General features: G+C 38.0%; 2 protein-coding genes across 2 annotated transcripts; both read right to left on the bottom strand.

Annotated features, from left to right (window-relative positions):
* Window positions 1-341: 341 nt before the first annotated feature.
* LOC101100247 (olfactory receptor 2D3-like) lies at window positions 342-1,263 on the bottom strand. The gene is given in 2 exon segments (XM_003992958.4): window positions 342-735; window positions 737-1,263. Coding segments are annotated over 2 exon segments (921 nt in total).
* Window positions 1,264-12,552: 11,289 nt separating this feature from the next.
* Window positions 12,553-14,561, bottom strand: LOC101100505 (olfactory receptor 2AG1-like). The gene has a single exon (XM_019811999.2). It carries the CDS (start codon window positions 14,512-14,514, stop codon window positions 13,570-13,572), a length of 945 nt encoding a protein of 314 aa, XP_019667558.2. The 5' UTR covers window positions 14,515-14,561; the 3' UTR covers window positions 12,553-13,569.
* Window positions 14,562-18,321: the final 3,760 nt, after the last annotated feature.

Raw genomic sequence — 18,321 nt, forward strand, 5'->3', positions numbered from 1 at the left:
AATATATATAATGTATATATAAAATGTATATATAATGTATATATATAAATTTATACAAATGTATATAATATATAAATGTAATTTATATTATAATATATAATATAATAGCAAAAAGCTGTAATGAGGCAAGCAAGCTATAACCACAGAGAATAAGCTTGAGCAAGATGCAGTTGACAAACTTGAAAACATCCTAGATATACAAGGATACTTGTATGATCCTTTGTTCTGGATCAGCTTAGAAACAGTTCACAGAGAAAGCTGTTAAAAATGTTGAACCACTTTGGAGTGTCTTCATTCTCATAGATGTGTATCAATATAAAGATCATTGCCTCTGAGAGGCTCTATCTTCCAAATGCTTTCCTAAATGCCTCCTTTACCTCCTTGTTTCTCAGGCTGTAAATGAATGGGTTCATCATGGATGTTATGACTGAGTAGAGCACAGAAATCACCTTATCCCCTTCATTTATCTTCTTGGAATTTGGACGCATGTAGGTAAATATAGTTGAGCCGTAGAAGAAGACCACAACAATGAGATGAGAACCACAGGTAGAAAAGGCCTTAAGTCTCCCCTCACCTGACTGTATCCGAATCACAGTGGAGATAATATTCCAGTAGGAGAAAAGGATGAGGGAGACAGGGCCAAGGAGAATTACTATGCCCATTGCCAAGATGGCCATCTCAGCTTTGTAGGTTTCTTCTGAAGCCAACTTCAAGAGTGCAGGAGGTTCACAAAAAATGATTAATTATATTCTGTCCATGGTATGAGAGACATAAAGTAAATATTGTGTCTACTAAAGACACAATGGCTCCACTGGCCCAGGACCCTATGATCAGCTGTACACACACCCTCTGGGTCATGAGGGTGGAGTAGTGAAGGGGCTTACAGACAGCCACATAGCGGTCATAGGACATCACTGCTAGGAGGGAACTTTCTGTACACCCAGCTACTAGGAAAAAAATCATCTGAATTGAACACCCAGCAAAGGAAATGGTCTTTCTCAAATCCAGCAAGTGGAATAGCATCTGGGGGATGACTGTTGTAGAGAAACAGAGATCAGTAAACGACAGGTTTTTAAGGAAGAAGTACATTGGTGTATGAAGTCGAGAGTCAATATGAATTAGCACTATGATGAGAAAATTCCCACACAGAGTCAGCAGGTAGATGATGAGAAACACTACAAACAGCAGGATTTGGGTCTGCCAATCTGAAGAAAGGCCTAGCAAGATGAATTCAGTCAGATAGGTTTGGTTTTCTGTGCCCATTGGTGTATATTTCTGTCTACACATCAGCATAAATAAAGGAATCAAAAGTTGACTATGGTGGAAAACCAAATCCTGAAAGTGAAGATCTCATTGTAAGAACAAATATGTTTTATTGAAAAAATATCTTGGAAGCATTTAAGACACTTGATTTTCCAAAATTTCCATCCTTAATTCTTACGGAAGCTATTTGAAAAAAGATGCTCACGTATTATATGGATTTGAAAAAATATGAAGAGTTCTGCCTTTAGTAGAAAGCCCAGGTTTTTCTTTTATCTAGCTTACTTTTCAATCAGCAGATTTTGACTTTCATTTCATCAAGGAGAGGAACCAATAATTATCTTTTCCTTTGTGTTTCTAAGGGATCATTTATCATCCTTCCAAGAAGGAAGGGAATTTTAAGAAACCATTTAGATCATGTTATAATCCACACATTTAGTCCTTTTCTAAATTCTTCACTGGATCAGAGAATCAAGCCTTGATGGCAGTGTTGAAGATTAAGGCATGATAGGCCCTCATTGCTACAGAGCCAAGATGTTGGAGACAAGGCCAGACTTAAGTAGCACCACACCCTATGGAAGCAGGAACAGCCCTTTGTGGAGACCAAGTGCCACCACCATAGCTGTCTGCACAGTTTCAGTATCTTTTCTAGTGTGACAGTATTGGAGCTCATTCATGCTGCAGTTTGTTTCAGAGTATCCAATCAATGGGTTAGGTACATCAGTAGGAAATCAGGTACTGGTCCAATGCTTTGCAGCCAGCCAGGAAATACTATTCAATCTATACATTATTGTACATCAGAAACAAGCAAGGAATAACATGGCTGGATATAAGCTAATAGAGAAGGAAATTTAAAGAGTTAGGGAAGTTAGCTGGGGGCATGGGTAAATGGCTGGCACTCAGGGTTGGAGACATCTATCCCTGAGAAGGGTGGAAGTAATAGTCTTAGAATTGGCCTTTAGAATGAAGATGTCAGAACAGAAAGTCAGCCCACCTGGCAGGGCCATCTTGAGATAGACAGATATCAGAGCCTACAGACTAGAAAGGTTTGTCTTCACATGTAAGACCCTACCTCTAGCTGGCAGTATAGGAAAACTATGGCCAGAGCAATTGTGCCTTGACCACTGGCTCATGAGCTGCCAAGTAGGACTTAATTTCAGGAACATGAGTTGACAGTGAGGTTTCTATTCATGAATTTCCATTCAGATGGAAATGAAATGGGTCCAGTCTGAGCCTACAGTACAGTCCATTGGTCTTTAAGGGACCAGGAAGGCAGAGTCAGGGAATGATTTGAGGAATTGGCAAAATTAAATGAGAAATATCTTTTCTTTAGATAAGTTGAAATACACAGGAAGATCACTGATAAAGTCTCTAACCTAGTAGCCAAACTCATTTTCCAACAATTATTGATAAGTGCAGTTTTTCACTGCTTCATCATGGTAAATTTACATTCAATGAACTATGAATATTTCATGTGTACAATCTGGTGAGTTTTGATATATGTATACAATAATGTGCTTTGAAAAGGTTACTATTAACTTATATATGATTGTTTGTTTACAATTCTGTCTTCTGACTGGGCTATAAGTTTCTTCAGGGTAGAAATCCTATCTCAATCCATATGTCTGCATTACCTGGCATATAGTAAATTTTCAAGAACTATTCACAGACTGAATGGGTGAATAAATAACTGAATGCATCCAGGACTGAACAAACGCTTCCTCAACACATAGTCTCTGTCACACACACATCCACTCAATAACTCCTAAGTGCTAATCATCCTATGTAAAGCATAGTATGAGATTCAGAAGTCACAGCTGATATTGATCCAGCTATGTGGTCCAGCTTGGAATGGGGATATTCTGTGACCAATCAGAAGGATAAACACAAAGGATGATCACCTGGACTACTGGTGAGAGTACATAAGTGGTAGTTCTTCCAGGGGAATAGATCCTCAATATGCAATCCTATTCTCTTTCTCATTCTTAGCCTCTGAGAAGATATATGCAATGTGGTAGCAACCTGAGTACTAGGGTACTGGGGCAGGGAGTGCCCAGACACCCAACATTAGCACTCACTTAGCCCTGGCTCCTTCTCACGTCCTAAACAATGGACCGCACATTGCGAGGAGCTCTGTTGTGCATCCTCGGCAGTGCCCTGTGAATCCAGTATCACCCAAAGAGTGTCAGAAAACTGAAAGAGGAAAAGAACATCTATAATAACAAGGATAAAAGGTCAGAATACAGAATATTCTGGGAATCGAAAAGGGGTAAGCTAGTTTGAGAGACAGCGGATCTTTTGGTTCTTTGCACCTCTCAGCACACAAGCTAATCCCTTAAAAAAGTCCAGTAGCAAAATTTGTAAGACTAAGGATTCTAGAGAAGAGAGAAAAAGAAAAATCTGCTCTCACAAATAGACTGTGGGTTCTAAAAATAAGAATATGACCCTTTTCCCAGGATAGACACAAGATTTCTGGTTCTGGGGAGACTTTATTCCTTCAGTATTTTCTTTCTTCTTACCTGGAGACATGGGATGAGTTTGTTCTGGAGAAGGGGAGCTACATGGGAGGGTACCTCACATAGGAATACAAAAGAACGATATCCAGAAATCCAAGTTACAGATCCAGATTTGGGTATTGGATCCTAGTGATTTCTCAGCCCTCTCTCTTAACAGCTGGATATGATGAAGTGGACTTTTCAGTGGCTTCCATTCCAACCTCTGGCTGTATTCTGAGATGAGTTAAACACTTACTTTCGAGCACCGACCCTGAAATGAATCTTATTATGAAAGGATTCTTGAAATATGAGGCCCTGAGAAGTGACGCACATGGGACAGTCCCTAGGGTTCTCCTCAGCACAGCTCACTCTATTATCTCTACACACAATGAAATACCATGGGACTTTTTATTTTTTATTTTTTGGCAACCATATTGAATACTGTGAATCTCCTTTATTTCCAATCTTTCTGTAAGAGAAAAAAATTCATATGTTCTGGGCCTCAGGATAACGTAACAATCTATCTCTACCATTCTTGTTTTCTTCTTGGGAGCGGAACCTAGAGTGTAAAGTACATGCAGGCCCATCTGTGCATTCTTTACTTCAAATCCTCAGAAAAGTGGAAATTTACACACTCTCTCAGTATTTTTCTATTAAAATGAGTTTAAAATTATTGCTCATTTGAGATATAGTGACCACTGTTACATAATATTAGCTGGTCCTAAAAAAACAATAGTTTAAGAAAATCTCTGTAAAAACCAGTGTTTGAGCCAATATGCCAAATGCAAGGACAGATCCTTATTTTTCTGAGAGATTCCAGGTTGAAATTACTCGGGGCGCTTAGGTGGCTCAGTCCGGTAAGCGGCCAACTTCGGCTAAGGTCGTGATCTCGGGATCCGTGAGTTCGAGCCCCGCCTCAGGCTCTGTGCTGACAGCACAGAGCCTGGAGCCTGTTTCAGATTCTGTGTCTCCCTCTCTCTGACCCTCCCCCGTTCATGCTCTGTCTCTCTCTGTCTCAAAAAGAAACGTTAAAAAAAATTAAAAAAAAAAGAAATTAACTCAATGTTGTGTTTTCTTGTCAATGTTTATTTCTTTTTATATGAACAATATTGTTACCCTTGGTATATGTGTTGCTAATTTTCCCCATTTGCTTCTTTAATGGCAGCACTAACATGTTTATTTATTTATTGCTCAACATTATTTATACATTTTATCAGTCAAATATTTCCATATTTCCCATTTTGTTTCTTTACCCCAAATTTCACCCTTTCTATTATAGATAGTCTATGAAAATTTTCTTTTCTTGGGGCACCCGGGTAGCTCAGTCAGTTGGGCATCTGACTTCAGTTCAGGTCAGGATCTCACAGCTGGTGAGTTTGAGCCCCGCATCAGGCTCTGTGCTGACAGCTCAGAGCCTGGAGCCTGCTTCAGATTCTGTGTCCCTCTCTTGCTCTGCCTCTCCCCTGCTCATGCTCTGTCTCTCTATCTCTCTGTTTCTCTCTCACTCCCTCAAGAATAAATAAACATTAAAAAAATTAAAAAAAAATTTCTTCTCTTTACTTTTGACAATTTTTTTCATCCTTGGCTTTTCAGTCAAATTGTTATTTATTCTGGTGTGAGGTATCTCATGATGATTTCATACATGCTTATGACTCTCCAGAGGAATGGGACTAATTTACCCTTTCAAGTTCTCTCTACTACATCCCTGTTGCTTTTTCTTTATTCAAATCAATTTGGCGTGAATGTTTTCAATCCACTGTCAGAATGTGGTAAGAAAATTTTATATTGTTATATTTTCTATTTAATGGGATTCAAATGTTATTAATTTCTAATTGCTTAATTCTTTAGTCATTTCTGGACCTTTCCATAGAATTTATAGGCTCTGGTAACTTGTCTTTTGAATGAGATGGATGGGGAAAAAAAGTCAAGATTTGAGATTTAGTTTAGAAGACTCTATAGACTTGTGACATTTGTCCTGATAAAGGATGTATGGGAGAATTATTATGACTAGCTATTATTATTGTTCTTATATGAAAGCCATATAGATTAAGGGGCTAGTCTAAGGTCAATCACAGTTGAAATAAGCTCAGACTCTAATCTTTAACCTTAAGACTAGTCTTAAGGCTATCTCTCTTACCTCATGCTGTACCACTTCCTAATATTTAATGCCCTTTAGCAAGCATAATGTTCATATATTAGTTTTAAGGCCAATGTGGGTTGGCTGGGTTATCTCACACCTTGGGACAAACATGTGAAAGCATGTCTGCATAAAAGTAGAAAACGGCCTGAGTTATCTAGTGAGCCCTTAAGTCTACTACCCAACAACCACTTGGACCAGAATGAACAATCCACTCCTGTGGGCCGGGACCTGTATACTTGCCACATGGACATAGGAAATGAAGAGAAGAAATGGCTAACCTTCCCAGAGGTTCAATGACTGTTTACCTTCCCATTCATGTTAAGTAGTGCAAGAAAGGATATGGAGTTTAAACTTGGCCCTCTTAGGACACAAGGACCCTGGTCACCAGTAAATGTATGCCCAAATTCGTGTCCTGTAACACTCCCTATAATGTTACCATGTTTCTTTTCTTGTACAGGAGCTAGCAAATATGCTGAGAATAGTTAAAAAATGGGAGTAGAATAGTCTTCCTCTTTTGCATATGCAGAGAAAGAAATACCATGAGAGATATGAAAATACTCTACCCTCCCCAACAGTGTCTACCTGATGGTCTTGGACTACATGAAAGAGCAATGATAGCTAATGTGCCTGTGGCCTCACAAATGTAGAAGCAGCATTTGCCTGATCCACTCTGCTTTTCCCTCAAGAGGAAGAAACACACTCCTGTCTGACACATGATTGTTAAGTCTGCTGGGGAAACAAGAAGTATGTGTGATATATAAGGGAACCTAATGGTAAGGACTCTTCAGTCATACCTCCTCATGTGTTACTGGTGCAGAACTCAGAGGAGACAGTGGCTGCTTACTGTCTCTCTTCAGGATAGTAGGTAGGATCTAGACAATGCTAGTTGTCTGCTCACAATTCATATATATCATAAATAAAATAATCATTATGCCACTAAATTATCTCGTTAAGCTATAATAAATCAAGCACCAAGTTCTATCATTTCTAATTTATAAATAACTCTGAAAATCACCCTTTTCTCTTTATTTCTCCAGACTATCTTAGTTCAGGTGGTCCTGACTGTGATTTCATGACTGTATTATTGCTATACTTTCCTAAATGTTTTTGGGGTCTTCTGTGTTAAGAATATTTGAGAAGTGGGACCTTGGATTTGATAGGGCCAAGTCTGTTAAATTCTACTTTGTTTTCTTATTGCCATTTCTTTTTTTTTTCAATATATGAAATTTATTGTCAAATTGGTTTCCATACAACACCCAGTGCTCATCCCAAAAGCTGCCCTCCTCAATACCCATCACCCACCCTCCCCTCCCTCCCACCCCCCATCAACCCTCAGTTTGTTCTCAGTTTTTAAGAGTCTCTTATGCTTTGGCTCTCTTCCACTCTAACCTCTTTTTTTTTTTCCTTCCCCTCCTCCATGGGTTTCTGTTAAGTTTCTCAGGATCCACATAAGAGTGAAAACATATGGTATCTGTCTTTCTCTGTATGGCTTATTTCACTTAGCATCACACTCTCCAGTTCCATCCACGTTGCTACAAAGGGCCATATTTCGTTCTTTCTCATTGCCATGCAGTACTCCATTGTGTATATAAACCACAATTTCTTTATCCATTCATCAGTTGATGGACATTTAGGCTCTTTCCATAATTTGTCTTATTGCCATTTCTATGGATGGAGGGGAAGCTATATTTTCTTACAAAGTAGGATGAATATTTACATATCTAGCTAAACTACATTGATTATTTGAAGAAATTACTCAATTTCTTTTATTTATATATTTTAATTTTAATTCCAGCATAGTTAACATACAATGTGATTTGGCTTCAGGTGTACAATATAGTGATCCAGTAATTCTTTACATTACTCAGTGCTCATCATGATAACTGTACTGTTAATTCTTTCACCTATGTCAACCATCCCCCTACACACCTACCCTCTGGCAACCATCAGTTTGTTCTTTGTAGTTAAGGGTCTGTTTTTTGGTTTGTCTCTTGAAATTACCCAATTTATTAACCACAGAAGCCAACCAAATTAAATTACTTCTCTAACTCTATATTCATTTGATGATTCAGGAACTAAAAAATATTGATCAATTTTGATTAACTTAGAACCTTTCTAAAATTTTTATCTGTTTGTTTGTTTTCTTTTCTTGGAGCCATTGCAAAAGGCTTGAGCTGGCCCACTTGAACAGGCCTATAGTTATGTCTCTATAGGGTTATGATTTATATCTGGAAGGACTATGACTCAAGTCCCATGGATTACTATTCAAATAACTGAGTTTCATCATACAAACAATCAAAAACAACCAAATGACATGTCATTAACTAGTTCAAGTATGATTACGTGGCAGTGTTCAAATGGCCTCTTGTTAATGTTAGGTTAGAATTCTGTGGGGGCTTCTGGTTGGCTCAGTCGGTTGAGCCTCCCGCTCTTGATTCCAGCTCAGGTCATGATCTCCTGGCTCATGGGATTGAGCCTGATCCCTGTGTTAGGCTCTGTGTTGACAGCACAGAGCCTGCTTGGGATTCTCTCTCTCCCTCTCTCTCTGTCCATTTCCCACTCGCGCGTGTGCACACACTCTCTCTCAAAATAAAGAACAACAACAAAAAAGAATTTTGCTTTGTAGACTTCTAATCATAACGAGAGACTAGAGTGTTTTACTATGATAAAAGTGATGAATCAACTGTGCTCTATAGAGACATACAACTTTACAATGGCTTGTGTTTGCTGGATGGAGTTTCACTCCCTTGCTCGGTAAAAACTGTGAAAGTTTCTTATTACTTTTGAACATATTTTTGCACTCCTGTCTTCTGTGATTTAGCACTGTATATCTTCAATTGATCAATTTAAAAGCAATTCAGTAAAATTCTAGTTTTGAGGCAGTACTCTTGTCTTTATTCATTTACTGATTCCTTTTATTAATTATGAATATCTCTGAATAATATATGGTTTACTTTTCAAACTTTTTAAGCTTTATAAACTGTAATGATCCTGTATGCATTTATAAATGATTTTTTTACTCCAAATAATATTTTTTAATATTAGTTCATATCAATGCATATATATATAATCCAATCCTTTACTGTTATATTCATTCTGGGTGGTTTTTTTTTTTTTTTGCCTCAGGCTTTTTAAGTGGCTCAATTATAAACAACAAATTGAAAGAGTTACCTTCTTTATTATTCATTTATACTCTGTCATTTAACTGCAGCATTTAGTGCATTTATATTTACTGAACTTATTAGTAAGATTTATTTTTACATATGAGTTTGTGCTGCTTTTCTGTTTCTGTGCCAAGGTGCTTGACCCACAGAGATTGTGAAATAGTAAATGTGTCATTTTAAACCACTAAAAAAAAAAAAAAGAAAAGTCCTTATATAGATGGATTGTAGTAGTAATGGATGAAAACCACAAGTGATCTGAGCTCAAAGTCTGATTAATCCAGATTAAAGTTGGTTGAAAAGAGATGGGATGGCCTGTGGAAGTGTCCTTATTAGCAGTGGTGGAGTGAGGTTTAGCCCTCTGGCCTCCGTGAGTCAGCAAAAGACATATCAATAGAGGTGACAGTTATTACCACACAGGAAAATGAAATCTCATTCTATAATAAGACGGTTTCTTGACATAAGGATTATTAATTTCAAGTAGTCCAGTTGCAATAAAACCATAGTGTTGGATGTAAGATCTCCATTACTTTTTCCATATTTACTATGCCAGAGAGAAATCACTATGGTGAAATGAGGGTATACTGTAAAGTTACCTCCTATGACAGAGTATATAGTAAGAATTCAAGGCTACTGCTCAGATGGGCTCACCAAGCAGAATTCTGCTATACATTCCCATACCTTCTATCCACCCCATAAAAAGATAAGGCCTTGATTAAAAGATGAATAAAAGGTACATGTTAAGTCTATATTTTGGATCATTATGAATTCATTCATGCCTTCAGTTGCCAAGTCCCAAGAAGGAAGAGTAAGTGTGAAAGATAATGGTATTTTCTCAACCTGCCCTTGCACCATCCCCTTTATGATAGGTCCTTCAGGATTTGTTACTTCTTCTCTTCCTCTCACTCCTCACCTGGAGTCTTCTTGAGTGTCACTCCAAGGTGGGAGTGGGATCAAATGCCTGTTGATGAATGTCTTTAATAAATTTCAATTTTATGATTATTGGACTAGAAAATTATCTCTTGGAGGTGCTTGGGTGGCTCAGCCGGTTAAGCATCTGACTTGGGCTCAGGTCATGATCTCATGTTCTTGAGTTTGAGCTCCGCATCGGACTCTGTGCTGACAGTGTGGATTCTGCTTGGGATTCTCTCTCTCTCCCTCCCTCTCTGCCCCTCCCCTGCTGTGCCTTCCTTCTTTCTCTCTCAAAATAAATAAACTTCAAAATATTTTTAAAAAAAAGAGAGAAAATTATCTGTTGGAAAATCCCTAGGGCAAATGGGTGAGGGAAAGTCTTATGATGGCAATTTCTAGAACAACCAAGGTCCAGGGACTTTCAATCAGGATTTATTTATTTCTCATACAAATTATTGACATCTCAGCTGGGAGTAAAAGTTCTTACTGTGTAAATCTTGGGATACACACATACACACACTCACAGACACATTTATCTGGCTTGTTTACTTATTGATACATTTATTTCTTCTTTTGATATGTTTCTCCTATTAGTTATAGATCTTCAACAATATGAGCAGTTTCATTACAATGTTTAAGTACTTTTTCTGTTCATAATTATTTCAGTGACTTTACTTTTACTTTTGTACGGGCAGCAATAAGAAATTCTTCCAACAATCCGAGAGTAATTGAACAAAGTATTCACTGATAATTTCTCTGTTCAAGACGGCAGAAAGTCAGCAGAGGAGTGAATATATGCTCAGTTAGCCCTGAATAAAATTCTGTTTTTCAGCAGATGCAAAGGAGAAGCCACCTTTGATTAGAGAGAACATGTAATGGTTGTGTGAATATAGATTAGGTGAGAACATTTAATAGCTGTGTGAATATGGATAAGCCACCAAACATTGCTGGGAACTAGTCATTGTATATGTGGAATGGGGGATAATATTTGTCCTGTTTATATCTTTATAAGGCAAAAAGTAACAGTCTTTTCTGTTTTGCCTAAAGGCAAAAAGTAACAGCCATTAATATTTATACATCCAATAATAATGTTCACAAAGCAGACTGTACAGAAGATGCATTGAACTATAGACATTGAAGTATATACATGAAAAGAGAATATTTTAATATACCTTTCCTAATTCAAGACAGATCAAAAGGACAAAAATAGCAAGAATAAAAAGACCTAAAATATAACCAGTAAAGTAGATAATATAAGTACATATCAAACTGTAAACCATCATAATAAAAATTATATCTTCTTTCAAATGTACCCAAAACATTGCAAATATTTTTATAAACACAATCTCATTAAATTTGAATGAATAGTTAAAATACAAGCAATATATATATATATATATATATATATATATATATATATATATAGCTACCTATAGGGAGTGGAAGTGAATAGATTGGACAGACAGAGATGTCAGCTAGACTTCTCTGGTTAGACATTGTTTTATAGGTTGATTTTTTTATTCAAAAATTAAAAGCAATCCCTAAAAGCTGAAAAAGAAAGATGAAATAAACAAATCTAGCTATGTATCCAATTTGTGATATGTGTATGGTAAGATAAAACAATTGAGTAGTATGTTGTTACCATCAGGAACGGGGATATTTGGTGAGAGGCAAGGAGGAGAGATTGGAGAATAATAGAAAGCCTCAACGGTATTGCTAATGCTAGATGTTCAATACATAAAAATTATATATATGCATTAAAAATATTGAATGCATTAATGAATGAAAGGAATATCATATATCTCCTGTGGAGAATGATGTTAGGGACACCAATTAGTAAGCTGCTGTAGTAAATGCTCAGGGCAGACAAGATGAGATCAAATTTGGACCAGAGTGGAATATTTTTGTGTGTTGAGAACTGGTATAATCTGTGATGTATTCAGGGAAAAAAAAATACAATGCAGGACTTTCTGGTAGATTGTATATTAGTTATGAGAAAAAAGAATTCTGAATGATTCCTAAGAGTTTTACTTCAGGGAGGTTATGATATCTCTTTCCTTCGTGAGCATTAATTTTAGTTAGCATTAATTTTTGTTTTTTTTTAATTCCTGGGCAAAGGAGATATTAATTGTTTGTATGTGTGTGGAAAGGTACCTTTTGATCTTTTTCATTATGAATCAGCTTCAAGCATTACAGAGTAATTGATTTGATTGGTTTTCAGGCAAGGGACTTGGAATAAAGAGGAGTCCCATTTTTTTTTATTTTAATTTTTAGTTTATTTTTTTTGGAATGGTTTTATTTTAACAGCTTCATTGAATCTGGATTTTATAGATCAGTAGTACCAGACAAGAACATTTCTTGAGTTTGTGAAACACATCTTAGTGCCAGGCAACTGGAAGATGTTTGATAAATGCTTTTGGAAACATAAGGAAATAAATGACTAAGCACCAACTGAGACTAGGTATTTTTCATGATAGAAACATTTCAGTCACAGATCCTGCAGGTAAAGACTTTAAAGTTTATTGGGAGAGAAAGACGTTTAAATTCTTTTCATGCAGTGGGAAAAAGAGAGACTGGGTCTCAGGTAGAATTTAGTTCAAATTCTGATTCTATTGTTTAAAAAAATAAAAATAAAAGGAGTCCCATTTTAAATTGGGAATTTAAACAACTTTGAAAGGACTGGGGCAGGAACGAGTCATAAAAGAAAAACCTAGTCACTGGCCAAAATATAATTGACAAGGGTGCAGATACAGGAAAGATATTGGGAATACCATCTTTGTTTCGGATGTTGATTTCAACCGTTTGTTCACATTCAGTGTTAATTGGGGCTGAGACTTTTATAGAGGATGTTCCTAGCAGAGAATATTTGCATTACAGTTCTCACTACCATGTATGCTTTCTGCTTTCACATACTAGCTTCAAGGCATCGGTATTTTGTAATGAAATTTCTTTATAAATAATGTGACAAGGAAAGCACATGGCTGTCCTAATGTCATATGGGCAGCATAAGGAGCTGATGCTACAATCCAGAACATAGGTATCTGATAGGAATTTTTCCAGAGTCTGGAGCTCTGATAATAGATCTGGAAAGATCTCTCCACAATAAAACATTTAATATTATATGACTACAGATTCACAGTAGTAAAGAATTAAGAACTGAGAAGTTTCTTCACCAGCAAGTAGTAAAGTCTAACATTTGTATCTTCATTCGGTATCTTCACTTTCCTCTTTAGTTTTTATTTCCTGTTTTAAATAGAAACATCAAGAAAAAATTCTGGCCAACTTCCTGTATGGTTGAGTACAGAACTGTTGTAGGGGAGGGAAAGAAAAACATGAAGTGAAAAATAAGATAATCTCTGTTAGAACAGAACGGGAATTTCAACCAGATCCTGGGGTATTGATCAGAAAAATGAAAATATCCTTGGCTATTGAAACATAGGGCTAATGGAGACAAACTCGTGTCTCTAAGGCCAAATGAGGACTTAGTCTCCAGTGTGGCAGATTTTCAGAATTTTCAAAATGTGGAAGATGCCAGCATAAGACCAAGTGCAGATATGGAGTCCCATGTAGAAGCTATAGGGCTTCCACATGACATTGGCATCTACCATCTCTGGGCAGAAGTGAATCTCCCCAGTACTCTCCTGGAGGCTTCTATTACCTCCTTGTTTCTCAGACTATAGACAAGAGGGTTCAGTGTTGGAGTAATGATAATATAAAATAGAGAGAGAATGTTGTCCTGTTGGGGACTATGGTAGTAATTGGGCTGGATGTACATCAACATGGCAGCTCCATAGTACATTCCTACCACAGTCAGGTGAGAAGAGCATGTGGTGAGGACTTTCTTCCTTCCCTTACCCGAGGACATGTGAAGGACAGCAATTAGGACAAACGTATAAGAGGCAAGGATAGCAGCAAGGGTAGGCATGAGAAAGATCACACCTATCACATATACCATGAGCTCATATATGGAGGTATCTGCACAGGCCAATTTCAACAAGGGTGGGATCTCACAGAGTAGGTGCCTGATTTTCCGAGACATACAGAAAGGAAAGTGCATAGTATATGAAGTGAGTATCACAGCATTCAGGAATGCCAGGATCCAAGGTGTGGCTATTGTGAGCCAGCATATCCTTGGCCTCATGCGGACCATGTAGTGCAAAGGATGAAAAATAGCCACATACCTGTCATAGGCCATGAACGCCAGTAGTAAGTCCTCTGCACCTCCTGAAGTGAGAACTACTAACATCTGAAAGGTGCCGCCTTCAAAGGAGATGGTGTTCTCCCCATGCAGATAATCCACAAGCATTTGGGGAGTAACTGCAGATGCAAACATCAAGTCCATGAGAGATAGCTGGCTAAGTAGAAGGTACATAGGCACATGGAGCCAGGAATCCATTATAATGACCAAGAGCAGCAGGCCATTGCTGGTCAGGGCCAACATGTATAGGACAGCGATTGTGGCAAAAAGCAGTTTGGGAACCCCACTGTCATTCAGAATCTCCGCTAATGTGAAGTCATTTCCCAAGGTGGAGTTCCAGAGCTCCATTCTGTGGTTTCTTTGCTTGTCTGAAATTACACAAGATTTAGGTAAAGTAGTTCTGATGTGATATCTGGAGACTCCTTGGCTTTATAATATTATAGCCTTTGATCAGCAAGATTAGTTGTTCTATTTATCATATTGTATTATACTTTTTTACTCATGAATTAACTCACCATTATGTACCGATAACATGTTGCAAAAGAGCACATTTCTTCCCTACTTCTGATGTTTCCCTCAATGTTAGGGGAGTCCCATTGTGCAATAATTCTGGGCTTGTCTCTGCCTTATACTTCTACTCTGCCATTTACTTTTTCTGAAAAATGTGGAGCAACTTAATGGGAAAGATTAAAGGGAAAATCTGGGCACATGCTAACCAGCCTCTTTTTCAGGAGATATAGGGTCTTTGAGAGGGCTGATATGTATTTCCCTCTCTCCCACCCAGGTTTTGAACCAAATGAGAAAGAAGATATTTGTGCAGGCCAAAGTGTCACCCCTAGGAGGCTTGAACTCACGAACCATGAGATCATGACCTAAGCTGATATCAAGAGTCCAATGCTTAACCGACTGTGTCACCCAGGAACAGGCTTCATTTTTTTAAATTTTTATTCCAGTACAGTTAACACATAGTATTAAATTGGTTTCAGATGTGCAATAGAGGATTCAACAATTCTATATATTACTCACTGCTCATCAAGAAAAGTCGACACTTGGGGCGCCTGGGTGGCTCAGTTGGTTAAGCGTCTGACTAAAGCTCAGGTCACGATCTCACAGTCTGTGAGTTTGAGCCCCGCGTCGGGCTCTGTGCTTACAGCTCAGAGCCTGGAGCCTGCTTCAGATTCTGTGTCTCCCTCTCCCTCTGCCCCTTCCCCACTCATGCTTTGTCTCTCTCTGTCTCAAAAATAAATAAAAACATTAAAAAAAAAGAAACTGTTTAAAAAAAAAGATAAGTGTACACTTATCTTGAGGAGCACACTTATCTTCAGTTACGTTCTTATGAGCGGCATTGAAAAATAGGGGTAGGAGTGTCTGGGTTTCTCCATCAGTTAAGCATCTGACTTCAGGTCAGTTCATGATCTCACAGTCTGTGAGTTCAAGTGCCACATCAGGTGAGCTCGTGCCCTGCTTCGGGAGAGCCTTGCTTCTCTCTCTCTCTCTCTCTCTCTCTCTCTCTCTCTCTCTCCCTCTATCTGCCCCTCACTCACTTGCACCTCTTCTCCTCTCTAAAAAAAATAGGTGTAATCACAAACTGTGAAAATTATCATAATGAAAAAGAAGAGATAGTGGTTCTCATGTAGATTGGTAATTAAGAAAATACCTCTTGGGGCGCCTGGGTGGCTCAGTTGGTTAAGCATCCAGCTTCAGCTCAGGTCATGATTTTATGGTTCATGAGTTCAAGCCCCACGTTGGGCTCTGTGCTGACAGCTCAGAGCCTGGAGCCTACTTCTAATTCTGTGTCTCCCTCTCTCTCTGCCACTCATGCTCCATATCTCTCTGTCTCTCAAAATGCATAAACATTAAAAAAAATTTTAAGAAAGTACCTCTCTGGTTCAATATTTGTAAATCAATCAATATGATACATCACATTAGTAGAAGAAAGGATAAGAACCATATGATCTTGTCAATAGATGTAGAAAAAGTATTTGACAAAATACAGCATCTTTCTTAATAAAAACCCTCAAGAACATCGGTATAGAAAGAACATATCTAATGTTTGTTTGTTTGTTTATTTATTTATTTATTTATTTTGAGAGAGAAAGTGACAGAGTGGGGGAGGGGCAGAGAGAGTCCATTGACTGATGAATGGATAATGAAGGTGTGGTTTATATATACACTGGAATACTATTTGGCAACGAGAAAGAATAAAATCTTTTCATTTGCAACAACGTGGATGGAACTGGAGGGTATGATGCTAAGTGAAAAAAGTCAGTCAAAGAAAGACAGATATCATATGTTTTCACTCATATGTGGAATTTGAGAAATTTAGCAGAAGACCATGGGAGTTGGGAAGGGGAAAAATTAGTTTCAAACAGAGAGGGAGGAAAACCATAAGATACTCTTAAATACAGAGAACAAACTGAGGGTTGATGGCGGGGGAGATGTGGGGAAGGGGAAAATGGGTGATGGGCATTGAGGAGGGCACTTGTTGGGATGAGCACTGGGTGTTTGATGTAAACAATGAATCATGGGGATCTATTCCTGAAGCCAAGAGCACACTGCATACACTGTATGTTAGCTAACTTGACAATAAGTTATATTTAAAAATGTAACTGGCAAGAAGGCAGCAGAGGAAGGGTCTATATCTTCAGGCAGCCTGACCTAGAATGAAGCAAAGCATTTCTAAGCTTAATCTTGACTGGAAAAGCAAAAGACTGTCCATAAGTTCTTTGAAGTGACAAAAAATACACTAGTGTGAGTTGTGGGCATCTTCCAACATTCTGAAAAATCACTGATTTCTGCTGAACACCGCAGTCTGAGACCCAGGATCTGAGCATGGCAGATGATCACCAACAATCCCGCAATGAGAAAGAGAGAGAGAAAGACAGAAAAGAACCATTGGCTCAGTTATGATCATGTGATGTTCGACCTCACATACTATTTGTATTGCAAAATTGCTCATTTATCAAGTTAAAATTTAGTAGAAATGTTTGCTCATCTTTTGAACACTTGAAGAACATGTTACTCTCAATCCAAGGATTTACATGGTTAATATCCTCCAGGGATTATATTTTGTGTATTATGCAGGCTTAGAATATGAGAAAAGGGAGACTATTTCTACTCTTCTTCTGTATCAATCAAATCATGTTTCTCCCTTTCTGCCTTCACAGAAGGGATGCCCCATCTCACATGATGAGTAATTCTACTTGATAAAAAATACTATTTTTATTAAAAAAAAAAAAGACAGAAAAGAAAATACCTCTCTGAGAGTGTGAATTTCAAGCTCAGTTTTTAAAGACGAGCATAGGGGGCGCCTGGGTGGCTCAGTTGGTTGAGTGTTCGACTTCAGCTCAGGGCTTGTGAGTTTGAGCCCCAGGTCAGAATCTGTGCTGACAGCTCAGAGCCTGGAGCCTGCTTCTGATTCTGTGTCTCCTCTCTCTGCCCCTCTCCTCCTTGTGCTCTGTCTCTGTCTCTCAAAAATAAATATTAACAAAAAAAATTAAAAAAATATAGATGAGTATAAATAATTCAAATGAAGATGAGTGAAGAGGCTCTTGAGCATATAATGCATTATATGCAGAATCTATGAAATAGAAAACAGCTTGTAATTTCTGAGAAGCTAAATGAAGACTGATGAGGCAGGTAGTAACTGAGATAAATTTGGAGAGATAGATATGTTCCAAATCATGCTTGTACTTCTAGGGGATATGGAATGCAGTGCACCCCCCCCCGCCCCCCCCACACACAGGTGTGACATCAGACAATTTTTAAAAGTAACTCTTAGGAGTGCCTGGGTGGCTTAGTCAGTTAAGCATCTAACTTTGGCTCAGGTCATGATCTCATAGTTTGTGAGTTTGAGCCCTGGGTTAGGCTCTATGCTGACAGCTCAAAGCCTGGAGCCTGTTGCAAATTCTGTGTCTCCCTCACTCTGCCCCTCCCCTGCTCACATTCTGGCTCTCTCTCAAAAATAAGTGAACATTAAAAAAGTTTTAAAGTAACCCTTATAGTTGTAGGGTTATAGTTGAAGGAGTAATGGGTAGAAGATGGACAAGAGTGAATTATATGGAAGTGATGAATCACTAAATCCTACTCCTGAAACCAATATTACACTATATGTTAGCTAGAATTTAAATACAAACTTGGAACAACAACAAAGAT

Source organism: Felis catus, chromosome D1 (assembly GCF_018350175.1).
Source record: "Felis catus isolate Fca126 chromosome D1, F.catus_Fca126_mat1.0, whole genome shotgun sequence".
Lineage (NCBI taxonomy): Eukaryota > Metazoa > Chordata > Mammalia > Carnivora > Felidae > Felis > Felis catus.

Excerpts from the sequence above, each read along its gene's own strand:
- LOC101100505 (XM_019811999.2), bottom strand. The coding sequence starts at position 14,514 with ATGGAGCTCTGGAACTCCACCTTGGGAAATGACTTCACATTAGCGGAG.